At 37.5% G+C, this 17,068-nt stretch overlaps 2 protein-coding genes across 2 annotated transcripts; both read right to left on the bottom strand.

Moving 5' to 3' along the window:
* Positions 1–2,730: 2,730 nt before the first annotated feature.
* LOC139462091 (phosducin-like protein 3) lies at positions 2,731–8,478 on the bottom strand. Its single transcript, XM_071243592.1, has 6 exons — positions 8,395–8,478; positions 6,840–6,964; positions 6,316–6,430; positions 5,119–5,252; positions 3,286–3,362; positions 2,731–2,920 (listed from the first exon to the last, which is right to left on the bottom strand). Exons 1-6 carry the CDS (start codon positions 8,455–8,457, stop codon positions 2,814–2,816), a joined length of 621 nt encoding a protein of 206 aa, XP_071099693.1. The 5' UTR covers positions 8,458–8,478; the 3' UTR covers positions 2,731–2,813.
* A 2,481-nt stretch (positions 8,479–10,959) lies between these two features.
* LOC139462090 (synaptonemal complex protein 3-like) lies at positions 10,960–16,767 on the bottom strand. The gene is made up of 8 exons (XM_071243591.1): positions 16,656–16,767; positions 16,226–16,295; positions 15,484–15,518; positions 14,883–15,000; positions 13,907–14,006; positions 12,307–12,405; positions 11,608–11,712; positions 10,960–11,013 (listed from the first exon to the last, which is right to left on the bottom strand). The coding sequence occupies exons 1-8, from the start codon at positions 16,765–16,767 to the stop codon at positions 10,960–10,962; spliced, it is 693 nt and encodes a 230-aa protein (XP_071099692.1).
* Between the last annotated feature and the right edge of the window lie 301 nt (positions 16,768–17,068).

Here is a 17,068-nt window from a genome sequence, read left to right as displayed (position 1 = left end):
TTAGCGCTGAACCTAAAGAAAGTGACGTGACGCTACTCCAACGAAGTTGGTTTACAGGCAATAGAGTGCCACGTCATTGCAAGGTAATGTTCTACATCGAATCACAAGTATTATATATAACGTCTTTGCATCCTGACTGTATTATAGGATGTCACACTTCATCGATAGAGAAGTGCCAAGTTTCAATAACTAGTATCTTGATTTTTGTCCCAAACAATTGTACTTCTCTACAAATCGTTTTTATATAGTGTACGTGAACCATGTACTGCTAGAACAACTATGTACTCAAAAGGAGTTAAAGAACACCTGTTTATTTCCTATTACGACATCTGATGGAATCGGGTGTTCTTTAACTTCATAGCAGTACATACTAACACTAACACTAACACACACACACACACACACACACACACACACCCCGACCACTGGCTACGGCCCTTAATATAAAACTTAGATATTTCTCTGTGTAATTAGGGTTTCCATTAACTGCTAAACAGTAACATCGTACATGACGTCGCTAGTTTCAGATCGGAGAGGAATTTCGAGACACCATACCAATTACCTGATTTACTTGGTTCTTGCACTTTTCCAAGGACAAATGTGTTGTCAATTGTTCCTGCCACTGAAGTGATTCATAAAAAGTATGCGGAACTCCCTTCTGTGTACCGTGTCACAATACAGTGAGTGAGTATGGTTTTACGCTGCTTTTAGCAATATTCAAGCAATATCACGGCAGGGGACACCAGAAATGGCCTTCACACATTGTACCCTATTGGGAAGTCGGTGTGACGCGCGAACTCTTTAATCACTAGGCTACCCCACCCGTCCCTGTAACCATACAGAGCAGCACAGACATGCGAGATGTCCAGTGATCCATTCATATACTTTTCACCATACTTTTACGCCCATTAGTGACTGATTATTCTCTGTGTTGATTTATATTTTCTATTAATTTGCAAAAATGATGGAAAAAAATAACAAAAATTAAGTCAAAACAAGAATTATATATGTTTAATTAATTAGCTTAACAACCACAATTAAGGCTCAAAACAAGATTTATAAATGTTCAAATACAACACATTAATTTGTAATTTTGATTGTGGATAAAATCGCCTACAATCCCCAGCGACTGAAGGGATGGTGTAAATCCTACAGAGACCCTTGCAAGTAAGCAGAGATCGCTGCTGGCGACCTATAGCCCTTCTTTTTCATGTATTGTTATATATATTGATATATTTTTATGGTCATATGCTAGTTTTATATATTATGCTGGGACATTCTAGTTTGTTTACTGTCCTTTGTTGACAGGCTTCTAGTGCATGTTTATATCTATATAGTATGTATAACATTTGATAGTCACGATATGGCTGAAATTCTGCTGATGTGACTTTAAATATAAACTCACTCACTCTATCTTGGTTTCCCACAACGTGATGTAGCCGTAACCCTGCTTAAAGCGTTTGAAACCACACCTGTGTATGTAGTGCACACAAAGAACTCAAACCATGAGGTACATAATTGCCAAAGGATTTGATAACAGAATAATAGACAAACATGTGGCGAAATGAACTGCAGCACCATAATTGCCAGGATCCGCTGCTTTGGAGTTTTAATTCCAGATTCTCACAAATCATGATCCTTGATGGCCAGCACCATGTTGGTTTACCAAATTGTTGAATGTTTGGGCCAGTCACTGTAAACTCCAAGTATGTACTTCCACATAAAGTTGATGCACTATGAGTGAGTGAGTGAGTGAATGAGTTGGGTTTAACACCACTCTTAACAGTATTCCAGTTATATCACGGCGTGTCAGCTTAATGAGGGAGGAAAGCCCAAAGTGATGCAGGTCTCACCACTTCGATGAAACCCACAAGCACGGGTATGGTGCTGACAAACCTAGAAACGTAATCGGGGCGAACCAGGATTCGAACCAACAATCATAGGTTTCTGGCGTGCCCAAGGGACGCAACTCTGCACAGTGAATCGCGGCACCTTAGATGACTGGGCCAACTGTACCCCAGACAATTAGAAATTGTTTGCATGCAGTTAATTCGTGAAAGGCCACCATATTCTTTTTATGGTCTCCTATGTTTTCGTGTAACTGAAGCACTGGTAAATCAGTGTGACGAACTGAATGAATCACACCTTGTAGCACAGGCCTTCAACAGGGACATTACCGGGGAACCATCATCCATGGTCTGGTGTCAATTTTAAGCCAAGGTCTGACATTGTAAAGAGTGCCATGTCTGAACTTAGACATTGTCTCCCTGTACATTAGGGTAAATCAAAAACTTAATGTACACAAAAAGAAACATTGGTTGATATAAAGTTGTTTTGGAGGGACTGGATCTAAATATGCCAGGAATAACAATAAACCCTTGCCTAGTCCCCTTTCAATGTAGGCCCATGTGTATCAAGTGTGTGATACAAAGGAACAATGATAGTCACAGCTGCGTCTACTTGTTCAAACTAATGACGGTCTTATAGTGCTAGACCACTGAGATACCATGTCGCAGTTTAACATGGAATCCCCACTCAGACACAATCTACTGACTCCAAGCCAACCAGTCCTTTTTTTATCCCTTTAGTGCTGAGCAGCAGTCAGTTTTGAACCAGTAACCGGCTTTTTTGGTACATGCTCTATAAATAATTAAAACACCAAATACTGCCAACACAGGAATATAGCCCTCTTTTCCGGTCCACTCTTTAACACATAAAAAAACAACGAGACAGTGTAAGACAACTTTAATAGAAGTAAATGTAATAAATAATAAAAAATATGTGTATAAAATGCGTCAAATCAGTCCATAAGCTCAATAGTCATCATCACTGCTATCATCATCATGATTTTTACCCATTGACCGGGTTCCAAATATGGTCTTCTTTGAAATATCCTGGTCTTCAGGCACATCAACCACACCTGTCAAAGGAAAATCAAAAATAACTCACAGTGGCATTCAGTGCTGGTTGTGTGAATTATACCACTTAAAGCACAACATCCATAGGATTCAAGGGCGGATCAAGCATTTTTAAAAGGGAAGGGTCCAAAATATCAAAATCATCTCTCAGAAACCCACCTCTGGATCCGCCTATAGGATTCATGTAACTGTGAATATCAAGGTACCTTCAATTCAGTGTTTAAAGTACTGATTTCAATTATGATGTCAAATGAAGATTATATTAATAATTAATAAAACTGGGCAATGACAAACAAATGTAAAAACTATCAAACAAATTAAGCTGTAAATAACTGAGATGTATGTATGTATGCCTGGAACTTGTTACCTGACTTTCCCAGTCGACTCTCCAAGACTTCAGTTGCAAACCCATCACTGCTGCCAAGCTCTTCAAACCCAACAACCCTGTTAATGTTACAACAGAAAAATATGTAATGAAAGGTACCCCGGGTAACTAAATGTAACATGATACTATCCATATGTCTTACTGGTACAGCGACCCAACTTGGAATTTAACACAGACTTAACCCAAAAATAATGTATTTCTTCAACTGCATACCTTTTGGAAAAGACAAATCATAGTTTGAACCAAGCATGGTGATACATGACCAAGCATGGTGGTATTTCCACAGTGGTGTTACGTGATCACGGTGATCAGTTGATGTTTTTTATGATGGGGGGAAAACATTGTTTCATGTGAGCCATGATTTACCCCGCGCTATAACCAAGTTAGCGCTACATTGAAGAGCGCAATAGCGAGGGAACACTGTACTAAGGTTTCTCATGACATGTGTTCACTACAGTGACAGTTCAAACAAAATGGACCACCTCCGTGGTCTAGTGGTAGAGCATCCACCTGGAAGCAGAAGGTCCGGGGTTCGATCCCTGGCTGCATTATACAAAAAGACGGTACTTGTTGTTACCCTGTCTGGCGCTTGGCATTAAAGGGGTAAAACAAGGACTGGTCGGCTCGGAGTTCGTATACCGTGTCTGAGTTGGGTATTCATGTTAAAATGCAGCATGTTATCTCAGTGGGCAAGCAGTATAACATCGGCATTAGTCCAGACTAGCAGAAGTGTGCATGCACGCACAAAAGCCTGAGTCTAATAAAATTGTGTTTCTGTCCATCTTTTAATGTCTTTTGGTATGACGTGGCTCGGCATCGAACCTTGGACTTTCCGCTCTCCGGGTGCACGAAATGCCACTAGACCACGGAGGTGGTCTTCAGTGTAATATAACACACTGGTTCTTCGGTGGAACATTACAACTCTACTCAATCACAAAATAGTAGTGAAGTCATGAACTTCACACTCATAATGTAAGATGTAATAAAACAGTGATAAAAATAATATTCAAGATAATATTCTGTAAACATTGAATAGATAATGAATGCAATCGAATCAACCAATCAAACCTCGGCTTACAACAATGTTTTTCAGTTGCAAATGAAACCAGTTTACTATCTCCCAACTGAACATGCTGAGAGTCTATGTGACATAGACAAGCTCCACATCAACACATGCAGCAAAATGTTTTATAAAATTACTGTTATGAAAATGACCAATCTCATTCAAATCAGATCTAAGTTATCGCTGCTGCTAAACAAAGATCTTTGGACATCCCATCACGGGTCACGCCAGAACGACCTTTTGCAAACTTTGACCGACCACTGAAATGACTGACAAGAAGTCGACATCAGCCAATTAGAAAGCAGCTTTCTTGAGCTTTACGACACTCGTTTCAACCTAGTGACTTCCATTTCAGACTACAAAAAATATGTTGACACAGTTCTTGATTAAAATTTTAAAAACTGAACAAACAAACATTCCTGAAATATCCCACGGAAACGAGAGATAGATGAAAATTTTGACCGAATCAGTCGTAGTGGACGTAACTGTCGTTCAGAATACCCTGTGTAAACATTTTCAAGGTAGAATGATTAGAAAACACATTCCGACTGTCATTTTCATGATCTGGTCAGCAACGCTTTGATTGTTCCAATGAAAGGTAGTTCTGTAGTGACCCGTTATGGGATGTCCTCAGATCTTTGTTTAGTGATAGCGAGAACTAAGATCTGATTTTAATGAGATTTTGAAAATGACCAATGCTGTGATATGGTATTAGGGGGACATGTGTTTCACTATCTTGGCAGAACACTAACCTGTCTACCACGATGCCCTTCTTGAAGCAGTAAACAGCTGGAAGTACTCTGATCTTCAACTTTTCCACAAGGAACTTAGCTACATCAACATTCAACTTAGCAAACTTGGTCTCAAAGTACTTCTTGGCCAGAAGCTGTAAAACAATGTGCATGGTTAAAACTGATGACTTTACACAGGGGTGATGGATCAAGAATAGAAATGAAATGATCAAATTATTTCATGTGTCTGGTAATGCCAAACAACTGTTTTCCCGGTGAGTATAAAGATATAGGGTGATTAAAGGACATCAGTCGCAGGAACCAATGCTTGCTGTAAAAGATGACTTTGCTTGTCGTAAGAGGCGACTAACGGGATCGGGTGGTCAGGCTCGCTGACTTGGTTGATGCATGTCATCAATCCCAATTGCCTGGATCAATGCTCATGATATTAGTCACTGGATTGTCTGATCCAGACACGATTATTTACAGACCGCCATCATATAGCTGGAATACTGCTGAGTGCGGCGTAAACAACAAACCAACCAACCACAGATAAAAAAATAAGAAAATAAGAAATGAAAATGTTTCTTACTACACGTTTTAAAACGACATTGGTCTTATTTTCGGAAGATTTTCCAATTCTTGTTTTTATTTGAAAGAAAAAGGTTTTGAACACGTAAGAACATGAAAAGATATGGAGAACTATCATGATTATAGTAGTGGTTTGAAATTAGCAAAATAGCAATTGAACACTTATTCTCCTATGTATTTATGTTTACAGTAGGCTGTTTTAATTGGAAAGAAAGGGGTCTTGACATGACATTGTTGTAAGAACATGAAAATGCATGGAGAATTATCATGATTATTATGATTGATCATTATAGTAGTGATAGCAAAATATCAATTGAACACTTCTTCTACTTTACATGCTTTATGGTCTGATTGTGGGCTCATTTGTAAACAAGAAAATAAACCATGGGGTGTTTAACAAATTATAGCATCAACCTTCCTAAGAGGTTTAGATTTATGTTTAACACTTAGGAGTAAATAATGTCTTTTAAACCATAAAAATGATATTCATTAAAAAACGAAAGACGTAAATGTGGTTGTGATGAATCATTGAGGCTTCTTATATTTATGCATGAATTAATGTTGGAATGCATGCTTTAAATTTTAATATGGTTTAAAGAAAACACTACATGTAAACATTAATCTTACCTGTAAGTGTTGGTCAATTATTGCACATCTGCGGAAGTCTGCATGGTAAAAGTGGACAACACAACGGTCTACTGTGGTGGTCAGTTCAAGGAAGGCCTTCTCATCAGTCAGCTCCCTTTCAAAACAAAATGGAGTAAAAGAGATAAGTCATATTTCTATTTATTTCATATATTTTCTTTAGCTCTGCTTGTACAGCCCCTGTTCAAAATACAGTAGATATAGAATTATCTCCAATTCAAATGGTCATTTTTTTAAATTGTTCTAAATTAAGCATGAAAGTAGAAGAGTCCTTGTGCATGTTGTGCAAATACTACAGCAGAAAATCTCAAAGATCACTCTCAATTTCGATCACAGTTTCTGGGGTGCAATTTTGAAAACATCAAACCATCTTCAAACCACGAACCTTGACCATTTACAGCAATATCTGGAAAAAACAGACAACCTTTGGAACATAACATGCAGAGGTAGAGAAATTACTAGTTTCCAATAACTTAGTAACACAACTTTAAGTGATAAGCTCTTACGTGAATGAGCCATGTTGCTTGTCTCTCATCATGGCATAGTCCTGGGATTGTTTCTTGAAGGCTAACAGTCGTGCCTCTCTAATATCGGCTGGTATTTCCTCATTTTCCAGTTCATCCCAGAGTTGCTGTAAACATGTGGTAAACATGATTTTCATTACCATGATTATTTGATATGAAAGTACATAACTACTAAAATTAACAAAACATTAAGAATTACTTGGTTATTGGGCAAGTTTTGGATCCACTGGAAAGAATTCCCTCTGGTCATAGTCCAAAAGATCAGTGCTAAGTACAGGCGTGTGGATAAAGTATGTCCTTCTCATCTGACCATGTATGTTAGACTGTATTACAAATAGATTTTTTACATTTACTTTGTCTGTGGACGAAGTGTTTAAACACAATTCCCCCATTTATCTAATCTAAGTGCAGTTTCACACACACTCAGACCACCACCAACCCAGGCACCAACCTTTCTCCTCACAATATTTTGGTTAAGGTATTTACTTTACTATAATTTACCTCAAAAGAATCAGGTTTTGAACGACATATTTTCGAACAGCCCTATTGAAAGTGATTTGTTGCGTTATAACGTTCGTCCTGTCAACATTGGGTTCATGTGAAGTACTGTACACCTATCAGAACATTCCATCATCATTCAGACAGTTGGTGCCTGTGTCATGAAGAAAAGGAAGAATGAAATAGTGTGAACACACTAATCTGACAGATATTCATATTTTGTGAATCAGTTTCAAACTTTCAGTTATTTTTTTAGCTTTAAAACCGACCTGTGAAGAAGTTTGATGAGAAATGTGCCAAAATATGTCTGTTCATTTGAGGAAATCCCACTAAAGTACCTAACCAATCAGGTGTTCAGAAATATGTAATGTCCCTCAAGTGCAGCAGAAGTTTACAGACGAGGCAATCAGACTTTTTTCTTTCGCTTGGTAAGTAGCTGAATTCTATTTTGAAGACATCAGCTTCCGGTATATAGCAGAATTTGAGTTTTGATTCACTCATCCCTCGAAATATCAGCAGTGCCATCTTAACTGTTCGAAAATAGGGTAACGGTATGTCAGGTTATATGGAATAACAAGACAAGCTGATGATAGAAATACTAAATAGGGTACAAAATTTCTCATTTTTAGGGGTACAAAATTTCCAGACAGCGGTAGAAATTAGTACTATTGTTAAGGTATCGTGAGGACTAGTAGAAATGTGCCATCTTTAAGGGGTTTTGCTCATAAGGACTAGTGGACTAAAAATTTAGTTTCTATCGCTGGCAGTGGTTCGAAGTGTCAAGGGGTACGGATTCGTTTGGAGTACGAAATTGCGGCAACACGGTAAAAGTATATGGCCTTACAACGACGATACCTTGTCATCTCTAGTCATAGTGTGATCACAGATCAGACGTTAGTCATGAGTAAAAAATGTCAAAGTTGAGCCCACATCATCATTCGAACTTCACTAGATTAGACAGATATCGCTAGTAAGTTGGAACCTAAATACTGGTATTTAGATATAAATAACTCATTCAATATCCAGTCGGTCAACTTACCTCTTCGACTAGTGTCTTATCATCAATAATATCCTGAGCCTGTTGTGCTGTGGTGGCCGCCATTTCTAAACAAACGCGTGTACAACCTGCATGTCCGGGGAAGTAACTCTACTTTGTATAGTACGCACATGCCCGTTGGCAGGGAGACGTCCATTTCGCAGACATGACACAACATGAATATTAAGAAAGGGAATGTATTGAAAATCGATTGGACCTAATCTTTAAACATTCGCTTAAAGGATTATTGACAACATTTCTTAATCTTTAGAATATTTCACATGACAAAAGATATGAAATAGTTGAAACTTAATGAGCAATTGTGTTGAGTGCAGAATTCTATGGCAAGTTATGGTACGTGATCAGTGTGATCAGTGTGTTACAATGTGTTAACGTACGTGTAAAGACAACGATATACGCTAATCTATATCGGTATTTGCCATTTTCATGTATGTGCAAATATACCAATTAATTCGTGAAATTCTAAAATCGAGAAAATGTTCATATAACATTTGTTTCCGGGAAAATCACCGTGATCCTATTTAGTGTGCATTCCACAGGGAATATCGTATATGGGAATGAGTGAATGAATGGTGTTTAACGCCAGTGTTAAATTATTGGAACCAGTCAAAACAGTGATCTGAGCCACACCACCTTGGTATATGAACGCAGTCGGCCATGTCTCAGTCTGACCACCCGATCCACATTTTCCCGGAATTCACACAGATGCATGGAAATAAGTTCAGCAATCATGCTAACACCCGAAGAAAGTGCTAATTGACTGTGATTATGAATGGGTTATGAAACAGTTTTTAATAGTGCTCATGTATGTGCAGTCGCTGTGGCAAGGGTGATAACTGACCGATTATTCACTTACCATTAATATGTATGACATAACTGTCATATTTGAGGGAGTGCAGTGCGTATAATCGATTGTTATATTACTTTTATGAACACATTTTACATATTCTCGAATCGTAGATAATTAAAGTACCAATTCGAATGCATGTGCTGTACGTGTTGCTGTGCTGCGTTGGGCAGCGGATGTCATCACTTACTTTCAGTGATAATCTCATATTATTGTCCCCACTATTTTGCCTTTTACATCCAATGGAGTCTGTTTCTGCAGGTAATCGAGGCTGATTTTCCCGATGTTTACGTTTAATGCTTTAATACGCTGAGTCACAGCAGGTATAGCATAGCAACGATGAGGTCTGACAGTTACAGCGGTGTGTGTGTGTAATTATTCGACGTAATAAGCGCCCCGCTCTAATAAGCGCCCACGGCTATAATTGCTAATATAATGGCTAGTGAACAATCCCAAATTAGCACCACTTACGATTGATCAATGTACACAAGACTTATTTATTCGTGTATAATACGCACTCGTGTGTTATATGCACCCTTAATTATGGGCAATTAAATTCTGGAAAATATATCTGTCGTGTATGATACGCACATATTTTTCTTTTGTATCATTTCAGGCTGTCAGCATATACTACGAAATTTACAAACAGTCAACTCACCAAAAAGATATTCTAATAAGAGCATCCCCCCCCTATTTCTAATTTTGAGAGCGCCCTAGGCGCTTATTACGTCGAATACGGCACGTGTTGTATTCAGCAGTGTGTTCTTAGTTCAATCAAGTCGGATGTTTCAAGGGGATATTTTGCAGAGCCCCTGGAAACGAACGCCACTGCCAAATGATAGCAAATTAGAATCTTGTAGAAACTAACGAAAAATTGAAGTTTAAAACATCTAAATGCAACGTACACGAACGGGACACGTGTTTGAAATGTATAAATACGTTTGAATAGCTATTAGTAAACGATTTTGAATATGCGCTTCTCATATGAAACAAACAGATGCAAACACTGATTGAACAGTGATTACAGTCCGATTTACAGGTTACCAGTTACTGTGGAAGCAGTTATATACCCAGTCCCCATATCTTCTCTTCGTCTCTACCAAAAAATGGAACATTTATTGAAATATGTTCTGTTTGGTGTTACATTCGCAATATACAGCCTTAACAGTGGCTATTGGTAATCACACAAAAGACGTTAGCAGATGTGGGCGTAAACTATGCCCCAAACAAAAAGAATGAGATTCACACAGTTAGTGCAATAAGATTATTACTAATTACCCTTTTCTACAAATCTCAATCCAGACTGCAATCAGTCACTTTCACTCATGAAATTATGGGAACAGAATGCCCACATCTGTCAGTACTCGTTAAAATAATATGGTATTAAACAATATTTGATAATATACCCAACTGCTCAAGTTTTAAAAATAAAGGCAATAATGATAAGAAGATACAAATAAAATTCAACCCTTTTAATCACAGAAAGATGCATCACACAACAGGCCAATGATCAACTAATTAAAGGTACATAATTCACAATGTAGGAAGACATTAAACACCCGGAGCATGTACACAAGACTTGCTCTTTGACCACTTACTACTGAAAAGGGGAAAAGAATTCCCTACTCCATTAAACTCCCAACTGCCATCTTCATGAAATTTACAAATTGTAGTCGATTACTAGCATCCTGTATACATCATTAGAACAGCATGGTCTGCAAGGATTTCCGCACATTAGCCATTTCTTGCTGTTGCTGGAAACAGAAATGGCATATCACTGGCATCTTGTTAGAAGAGATGTGTCATAAATATACACTCCAACACCTAAGGCAGAGCTTCATAATGATTCGTATGTATCTATGACGTGACCCACTTCCTTTTTATCATGGGGCACATCAGAAATCACCTTCCCGAGGCAAGTGACCACAAGCCTATATCAAAGCCTCGTGTTCGTTTTGATATACCGTAGGCTAGTGGTAACTTTTGCCTATGTTTGGTTTGTTGTTTAACGCTGTACTCGGCAATATTCCAGCTATATGACGGCGGTCTGTAAATAACCGAGTCTGGACCAGACAATCCAGTGATTTGATATCATGAGCATCGATCCATGCAATTGGGATCGATGACATGCATCAACCAAGTCAGCGAGCATGACCGCCCGATCCGTTGGTCGCCTCTTACGACAAGCATAGTCGCCTTTTAGGGCAAGCATGGTTGCTGGAGACCTATTCTACCCCAGATCTCCACAGATCCAATGTTGATCAGAAATATAGAGCTTGTTGAAATATGTTAAATCGAAAACATATATTTTCCTGTTAAGTGAACAGTTTGCAGCATTTTTAACTTACAGTGTCCATGAGAAGTTTCTTCTGAAGAAGTGCCATTTCTTTCTTCATTTCACTCTGTACATTGTTTTGTTGATTGATGTGACACTGCTCCAACTCTTCTACCCCCTGTTGAAACAAATATGTTCTCAAGTTAGAAACACGTTGTCCCGGCTACACAATTGCATGTATCCTAAATACGTTCCCATTTTCTCTACCATTTACCAACTGAAGCAAAGATACATGTATTGATACAGTCATGCTAATCAAACATGCATGCTTATCATATCGGCATGTAAACTCAAGGATGTTTGAGAACAATCTGCACATTATCAGGTATCACACATTTCTAAACTGAACATGTTTTGTTTGTTGTTTAACCCACACTCAGTATTGTTCCAGCTATATGACAGTGGCCAGTAAATAATCATTAATAAATAAATCATCAATAAATTGATATTAATGAGAAACGATTCATATCGTTGGGGTTAGATGCCAGGCTATCAACCAAGTCAAAGAACCTGGCCACCTGGTCCATAAAGTCGTGTCTTGTGGGCTAGTACAGGTTAGTAGGATTCTATTCTAATTCTAAATTCCCAAGGAGAGAAGACTGATATCATGCATCAACAGTTTCACTTGTATAATAACCGATGATTTGGGAATTATAAATATTGATGTTACAAACAGAAAATATAATAAATGTTTTCATAAAGTAGGTCTTACTCTTGAGAACTGTTCCTGTAACTGCTTTAAAGTCTTCAGTCTCTGGCTCTGCACAATACGAGCTTGCTGGAACAATTTCTGTTGCTGCTTGAAGAGCATCTACAAAAAACCACAACACTGACTGATTTAGATTTTAGGAAGATTCTGACATCTTATAGTACTGATATCCATACATTTATGGAGACAATTTGCCTTACCAAAATAGCCATATCTAGTTTTTCCTCTAAAACAGTCTTGGTTCAAGGACATTGCAGTCAAAGCATGTTGCAAACATAACCTAATAGTTTAACCCCTGTTTTATTATTTACATTAAGCAAACAATATCACCCTACTTCTATGGAGACCATGTCCCTATTCAAATTCACATTATGTCAGGTTCTTAACCTACCAGCTGAAATTAGGTAATAAACAGAGGCTTTGAGGCCTTTATCAGTTGAAGTTCACTGGGAAATGATCATTAACACTTGAGACATCCTATACCTGCCATTTACACCTGTGACGTCAATCTATTACTATTTGTAATTGGTTGTCAATAATATTATATTATTCATGCCTACATTATCTTCAACCTACATTTCAATTACTGTAGGCTTAGAACTTTGTCGGAAAATGTGTCGCCAGCAGGGCCCCAACAGGATGGTATTATAGAATGGTGTGAAATTCGCTATCACATACAGCCTTAGAAACTAAGAGTTTTAGCACACTAGTCCCCTATATAATGATAAAAAATAGGAAAACCGCCACAAAGAGCAAATTGCTTCTAGTCCTTACGGTAGCTTAACTAATGGGCAGTTTGGCAAGGACTTTAAAATTTAGGACTAGTGCCAATTTCTCACCCTGAAATGTATTCTAATATTTGTGTAACCTTTACAGGCATAGAAAATAATGTTGGGTTACATTATGGTACCTGTTTGTATTATATAAAAGTGAGTGAGTATGGTTTTGCGCCGCTTTTAGCAATATTTCAGCAATATCACGGCGGGGGACACCGGAAAATGGGCTTCATATATTGTACCCATGTGGGGAATCGTCTTCGGAGTGACCAACCAACGCTTTAACCACTAGGCTACCCCACCGTCCCTATTCAAAAATGAATTAAAAAAACGCGATGAGAAATAAATATAACCAGGAGAAATATTACTATCCTTGTTCAGGGCTCTATATTTCATATAATCCCTACCAGAACCTGCAAGTGATTGATAAAACACTGGTTTAGGACCCCATAAAATTGAGAAAAAGCATGGTACCATGCATTGAAAATATCAACTCGCAACAGTCTTTGGTGGATCTGCATCAGCAGCAGATAAACTATTCCACGGGTATCATAGAAGGGCGACGTTTGATATTCAAATATTGTCCACAAACATTTTTCTAATAGTCCAAAAGTAGTGATGTTTAAGAAAGTCTTGATATTTGTCCATTCTTGAAAAGTAACGGATGACAGGCCTTGTCTCCATTACTTTTCAGGAACTAAATTCTACCGTTGCTATTATTTACCTGAAACCTGTACGTTTTCCTTATATATATTTGAAAATAACAACCGAATCACAAAACAAGGTCAGTTTCAACCAGTAATTTATGAACTGATGATTGACTCAACTGCTAATTTTTCTTCTTGTTCTTTGGTTTTGTCTATGTCCGACTCCCACTGAGTGAAAACTGTTCCAACTTGTCTTGCATATTCACCTTGCAACTTATGTCTGAAAGTAGTTCACAAAAATAATTCTGTTATAAATATGGGAAGCCCTAAGCATTCTGTCGTTTCTGTGACTTTGTTTGGATTTTATAACAACCTTTTTCTTTATCATGTGAATCCTCATTATGAAATGTTCCTAGTATGTGAGGTAAAACTGAAAACCAAAAATGTATCATAGAAACTATTTCATGACATGTAAAATAACAGAATGGCCATTCGCATTTACGTGCTGGTTATTCTTGCATCATGGAGCTTTGATAGAATTGAATAAAGGGAGATCAAATATCTAACATTAAACTAAGGATTGGATGTTGTTCAAGGCCCATGTCAACCATATTACAACTGATATCACGATCATTCATGGCCTGTATAATGTGGACCAGCAAACAAAGGACTGGTTTCATAACACCGATGTACTCGGTCGGATTACAATGACACGCAATGTAAGAAAGAACTATTTGAGAAAATTAATATATTAGGGTAAATGAAATTGAATGATGCGCGTGTAAAATATTAAGTTTCTCGGGTTATTTGGAACAGTTAGGTTCATGAACTCTCATGAATAGTAAAGTTTATTAATTGAAAACTAAAACATAATTGTATTAATGGTTTTCAAAGATAATTTCTCATATGTGTACATGTAAATGTATTAGACAACGGAATACTATGAGAACTCAAGGCAAAACATTTCAAAGGAACTGCTTTGATGCCATTTCAGTGCTTCAGGGTGATCAACCCCTGATTTTTTTTTATTTTGAACAATAGCATGGATTTCATTGCTCAATATTTCTGAAACATGACTTTCATTTTCACAGGTCATGCGCCGTTTGCGAAAGAAGAAACTGCAAAATCTGCCAAGTTTCCTGGGGTGGAATGATACCTTTCTGTCTGTTGGGCCTTCCAGATATCATCAACCTTTTTATTTGTGCTCCTCAAAGAGACCTGAGTCAGTTGTTCAAGTCTACGTCTTTTGGTAACAAGAGTCTTTGAAATATCAGCTGTAATCAGAAACAGATGTAATCACACATACACATAACACAGACAAACACATCATCCCGACTTATGAACAGATTATTATAGTATTAGTTATTTATCAAGAGGGATTGACACCATGCTAGCATATATCTTTTTCATCAATATATAATAAAAGGATTGTCCTCATCAAACGTGCCCTGACTGGGCAAAACGGGAACCACTTGAAAGGAACTTGATACGTACAGCGTTAGAAATTGGCACTAGTCCTATAGTCCTTACCAAACTGCCCAATAGTATATTCTAAGGACTAGTAGAAATTGGCCCATTTTAAGGGTTTTGCTATATGTTATCATTATAAGGACTAGTGGACAAAAACTGTTAGTTTCTATTCCTGTACATACATCAAGTATGTCGATGTAGATTTTATCGTTAATGTTGTCACCTCATTTGCCAATTCATTTCTAGTTGAGGGATCGTTGTTTGAATGTCATATATCTGAAACATACCCCCAAAGCACTCCAACATTTTCTGCATCTCTGATCTGTGAAAGCAATGAGTGAATGATTTACTACAACACATGGCTATATCTAAATTCAAAACAGTGTCAGAAATTAAAGAGATCCTTTCCATAAACATAATACCATAAAGTTAGAAACAACCTGTTAGGCAGTAAACCTAAGGACCCCATAGCATTATAAGACTGCAAATTCATCACTTTTAGCCAAATAAAATAATGGTAAAGAGGTTTAATGTATTCCAATGTATTTTCATATTTTAATCAGTTTATATAATATGCAGTCACGTGATAATGAAATAAAATTAAGACTATCCTGGCCAGAGTTCCGACAGTGTGGAAGGTAATCAATTTTGTTCGCCATGACCACTCAGCAAATAACAGTGGTGCAGATTTCAAATAAAATATGACCAAACATGAATTTGCAGATACATTACTCATGTATTATTTATGTACATTCACAGAATGAATTTTATAAATTTCCATATTTTTTTAAGGAAGGACCTTTCCGACACCCTGAGTGTTTGTAACATGTGGAAATAGATTACCATTTCTGTTTTGTGTTTCCCCCGCCTTTTCTCCATAATTTATTTACCTAATGCTTAAAATCAGGCAATATATAGTTATCATTTCACAGGCCAGACACCTGCATATGTAAAATTGTGAACATAATATATTGATTTCATCGTTATCAAATGATAAGTGAGAGATAATTTGTACTAATCTGTTTTTACCCAAAGTCTTCCCCTTCGCCATCTGCAGTCCTTTTCTTGCCAACTCTCGAAACCATAGGCGTTTCATCAGCTTTGAAAAAAATATAAGATAAAATCTATGAACAATTAGTGAAACAAATATTCATCTTGCTGTCATTTATCACAATAAATCTGTTCTGTTGGATTTTTTTACGTTCGTCTGTGGGCAAGGCTCGGCTAGAAGTTTCACTAGTTTGCCTTTGCTTTTTTTAAACTATTAACCCAACAAACGTTTGAACTTTGAGTCAGTGCCAGGCTAATGAGGTACTGAGACTTAGGGACTTTTTGACAGTATATAGAATGTAGAATCTCTAGCCTGGTCTGTCGAAACAGCCTTACTGTTTTTTTCTAATCGGAATTTACAACGTAGGACGTTTTGGTACGATTTCCCGTCGCTAGTAAGGTGGCTTACCACGAATAGGACTGCTGTCTAGACTTTGTGGGGAGGCATTGACACTGTCATCAAACTGCTTCTTTTGATTGGTACTACCCACATCCTGTTCAATTTTCTTTTGTCTCGGCATCTTGAACTTTCTGTAAAAGTAAACTTCTCACACCTCTTCCGCGAGCAGACGACATTCGCCGTTTCACTGCAAAGCGGTAGAAGTTGCACAAGAATTAAACCCTAAATACGAAATAATAGATGAACGTAATTTCTACAATGTGTATATGGTAGAAGCATGTGGTGTGGGTTTAGTTAAATGTAAGCAGATTAAATTGCATTTTTAAAGAAGAAATATCACAAAACATACAATCGCTACCTTGCGTATGAATATCAGAGTGCGCGGTGCCGCCAAAATTGACCATCCAAAAACGAATGCGGCA

Source organism: Haliotis cracherodii, unplaced genomic scaffold (assembly GCF_022045235.1).
Source record: "Haliotis cracherodii isolate W230 unplaced genomic scaffold, xgHalCrac1.p SCAF_15, whole genome shotgun sequence".
In the NCBI taxonomy this organism is placed as follows: domain Eukaryota; kingdom Metazoa; phylum Mollusca; class Gastropoda; order Lepetellida; family Haliotidae; genus Haliotis; species Haliotis cracherodii.
This window is presented reverse-complemented; position numbering and strand designations above follow the sequence as displayed.

What these genes read in the sequence shown, in the direction of transcription:
- LOC139462091 (XM_071243592.1), bottom strand. Translation starts at nt 8,457, where the DNA reads ATGGCGGCCACCACAGCACAACAGGCTCAGGATATTATTGATGATAAG. An exon ending in AAGCAACATGGCTCATTCAC is followed by an intron (nt 6,431 to 6,839) that starts GTAAGAGCTTAT and finishes TTGTTTTGAAAG; the next exon opens with GGAGCTGACTGATGAGAAGG. An exon ending in TAATTGACCAACACTTACAG is followed by an intron (nt 5,253 to 6,315) that starts GTAAGATTAATG and finishes ATTGTTTTACAG; the next exon opens with CTTCTGGCCAAGAAGTACTT.
- LOC139462090 (XM_071243591.1), bottom strand. Translation starts at nt 16,767, where the DNA reads ATGCCGAGACAAAAGAAAATTGAACAGGATGTGGGTAGTACCAATCAA. An exon ending in AGACAGCAGTCCTATTCGTG is followed by an intron (nt 16,296 to 16,655) that starts GTAAGCCACCTT and finishes TTTTTTTCAAAG; the next exon opens with CTGATGAAACGCCTATGGTT. An exon ending in AACAAGAAGAAAAATTAGCA is followed by an intron (nt 12,406 to 13,906) that starts GTTGAGTCAATC and finishes GGTTTTTTGTAG; the next exon opens with ATGCTCTTCAAGCAGCAACA.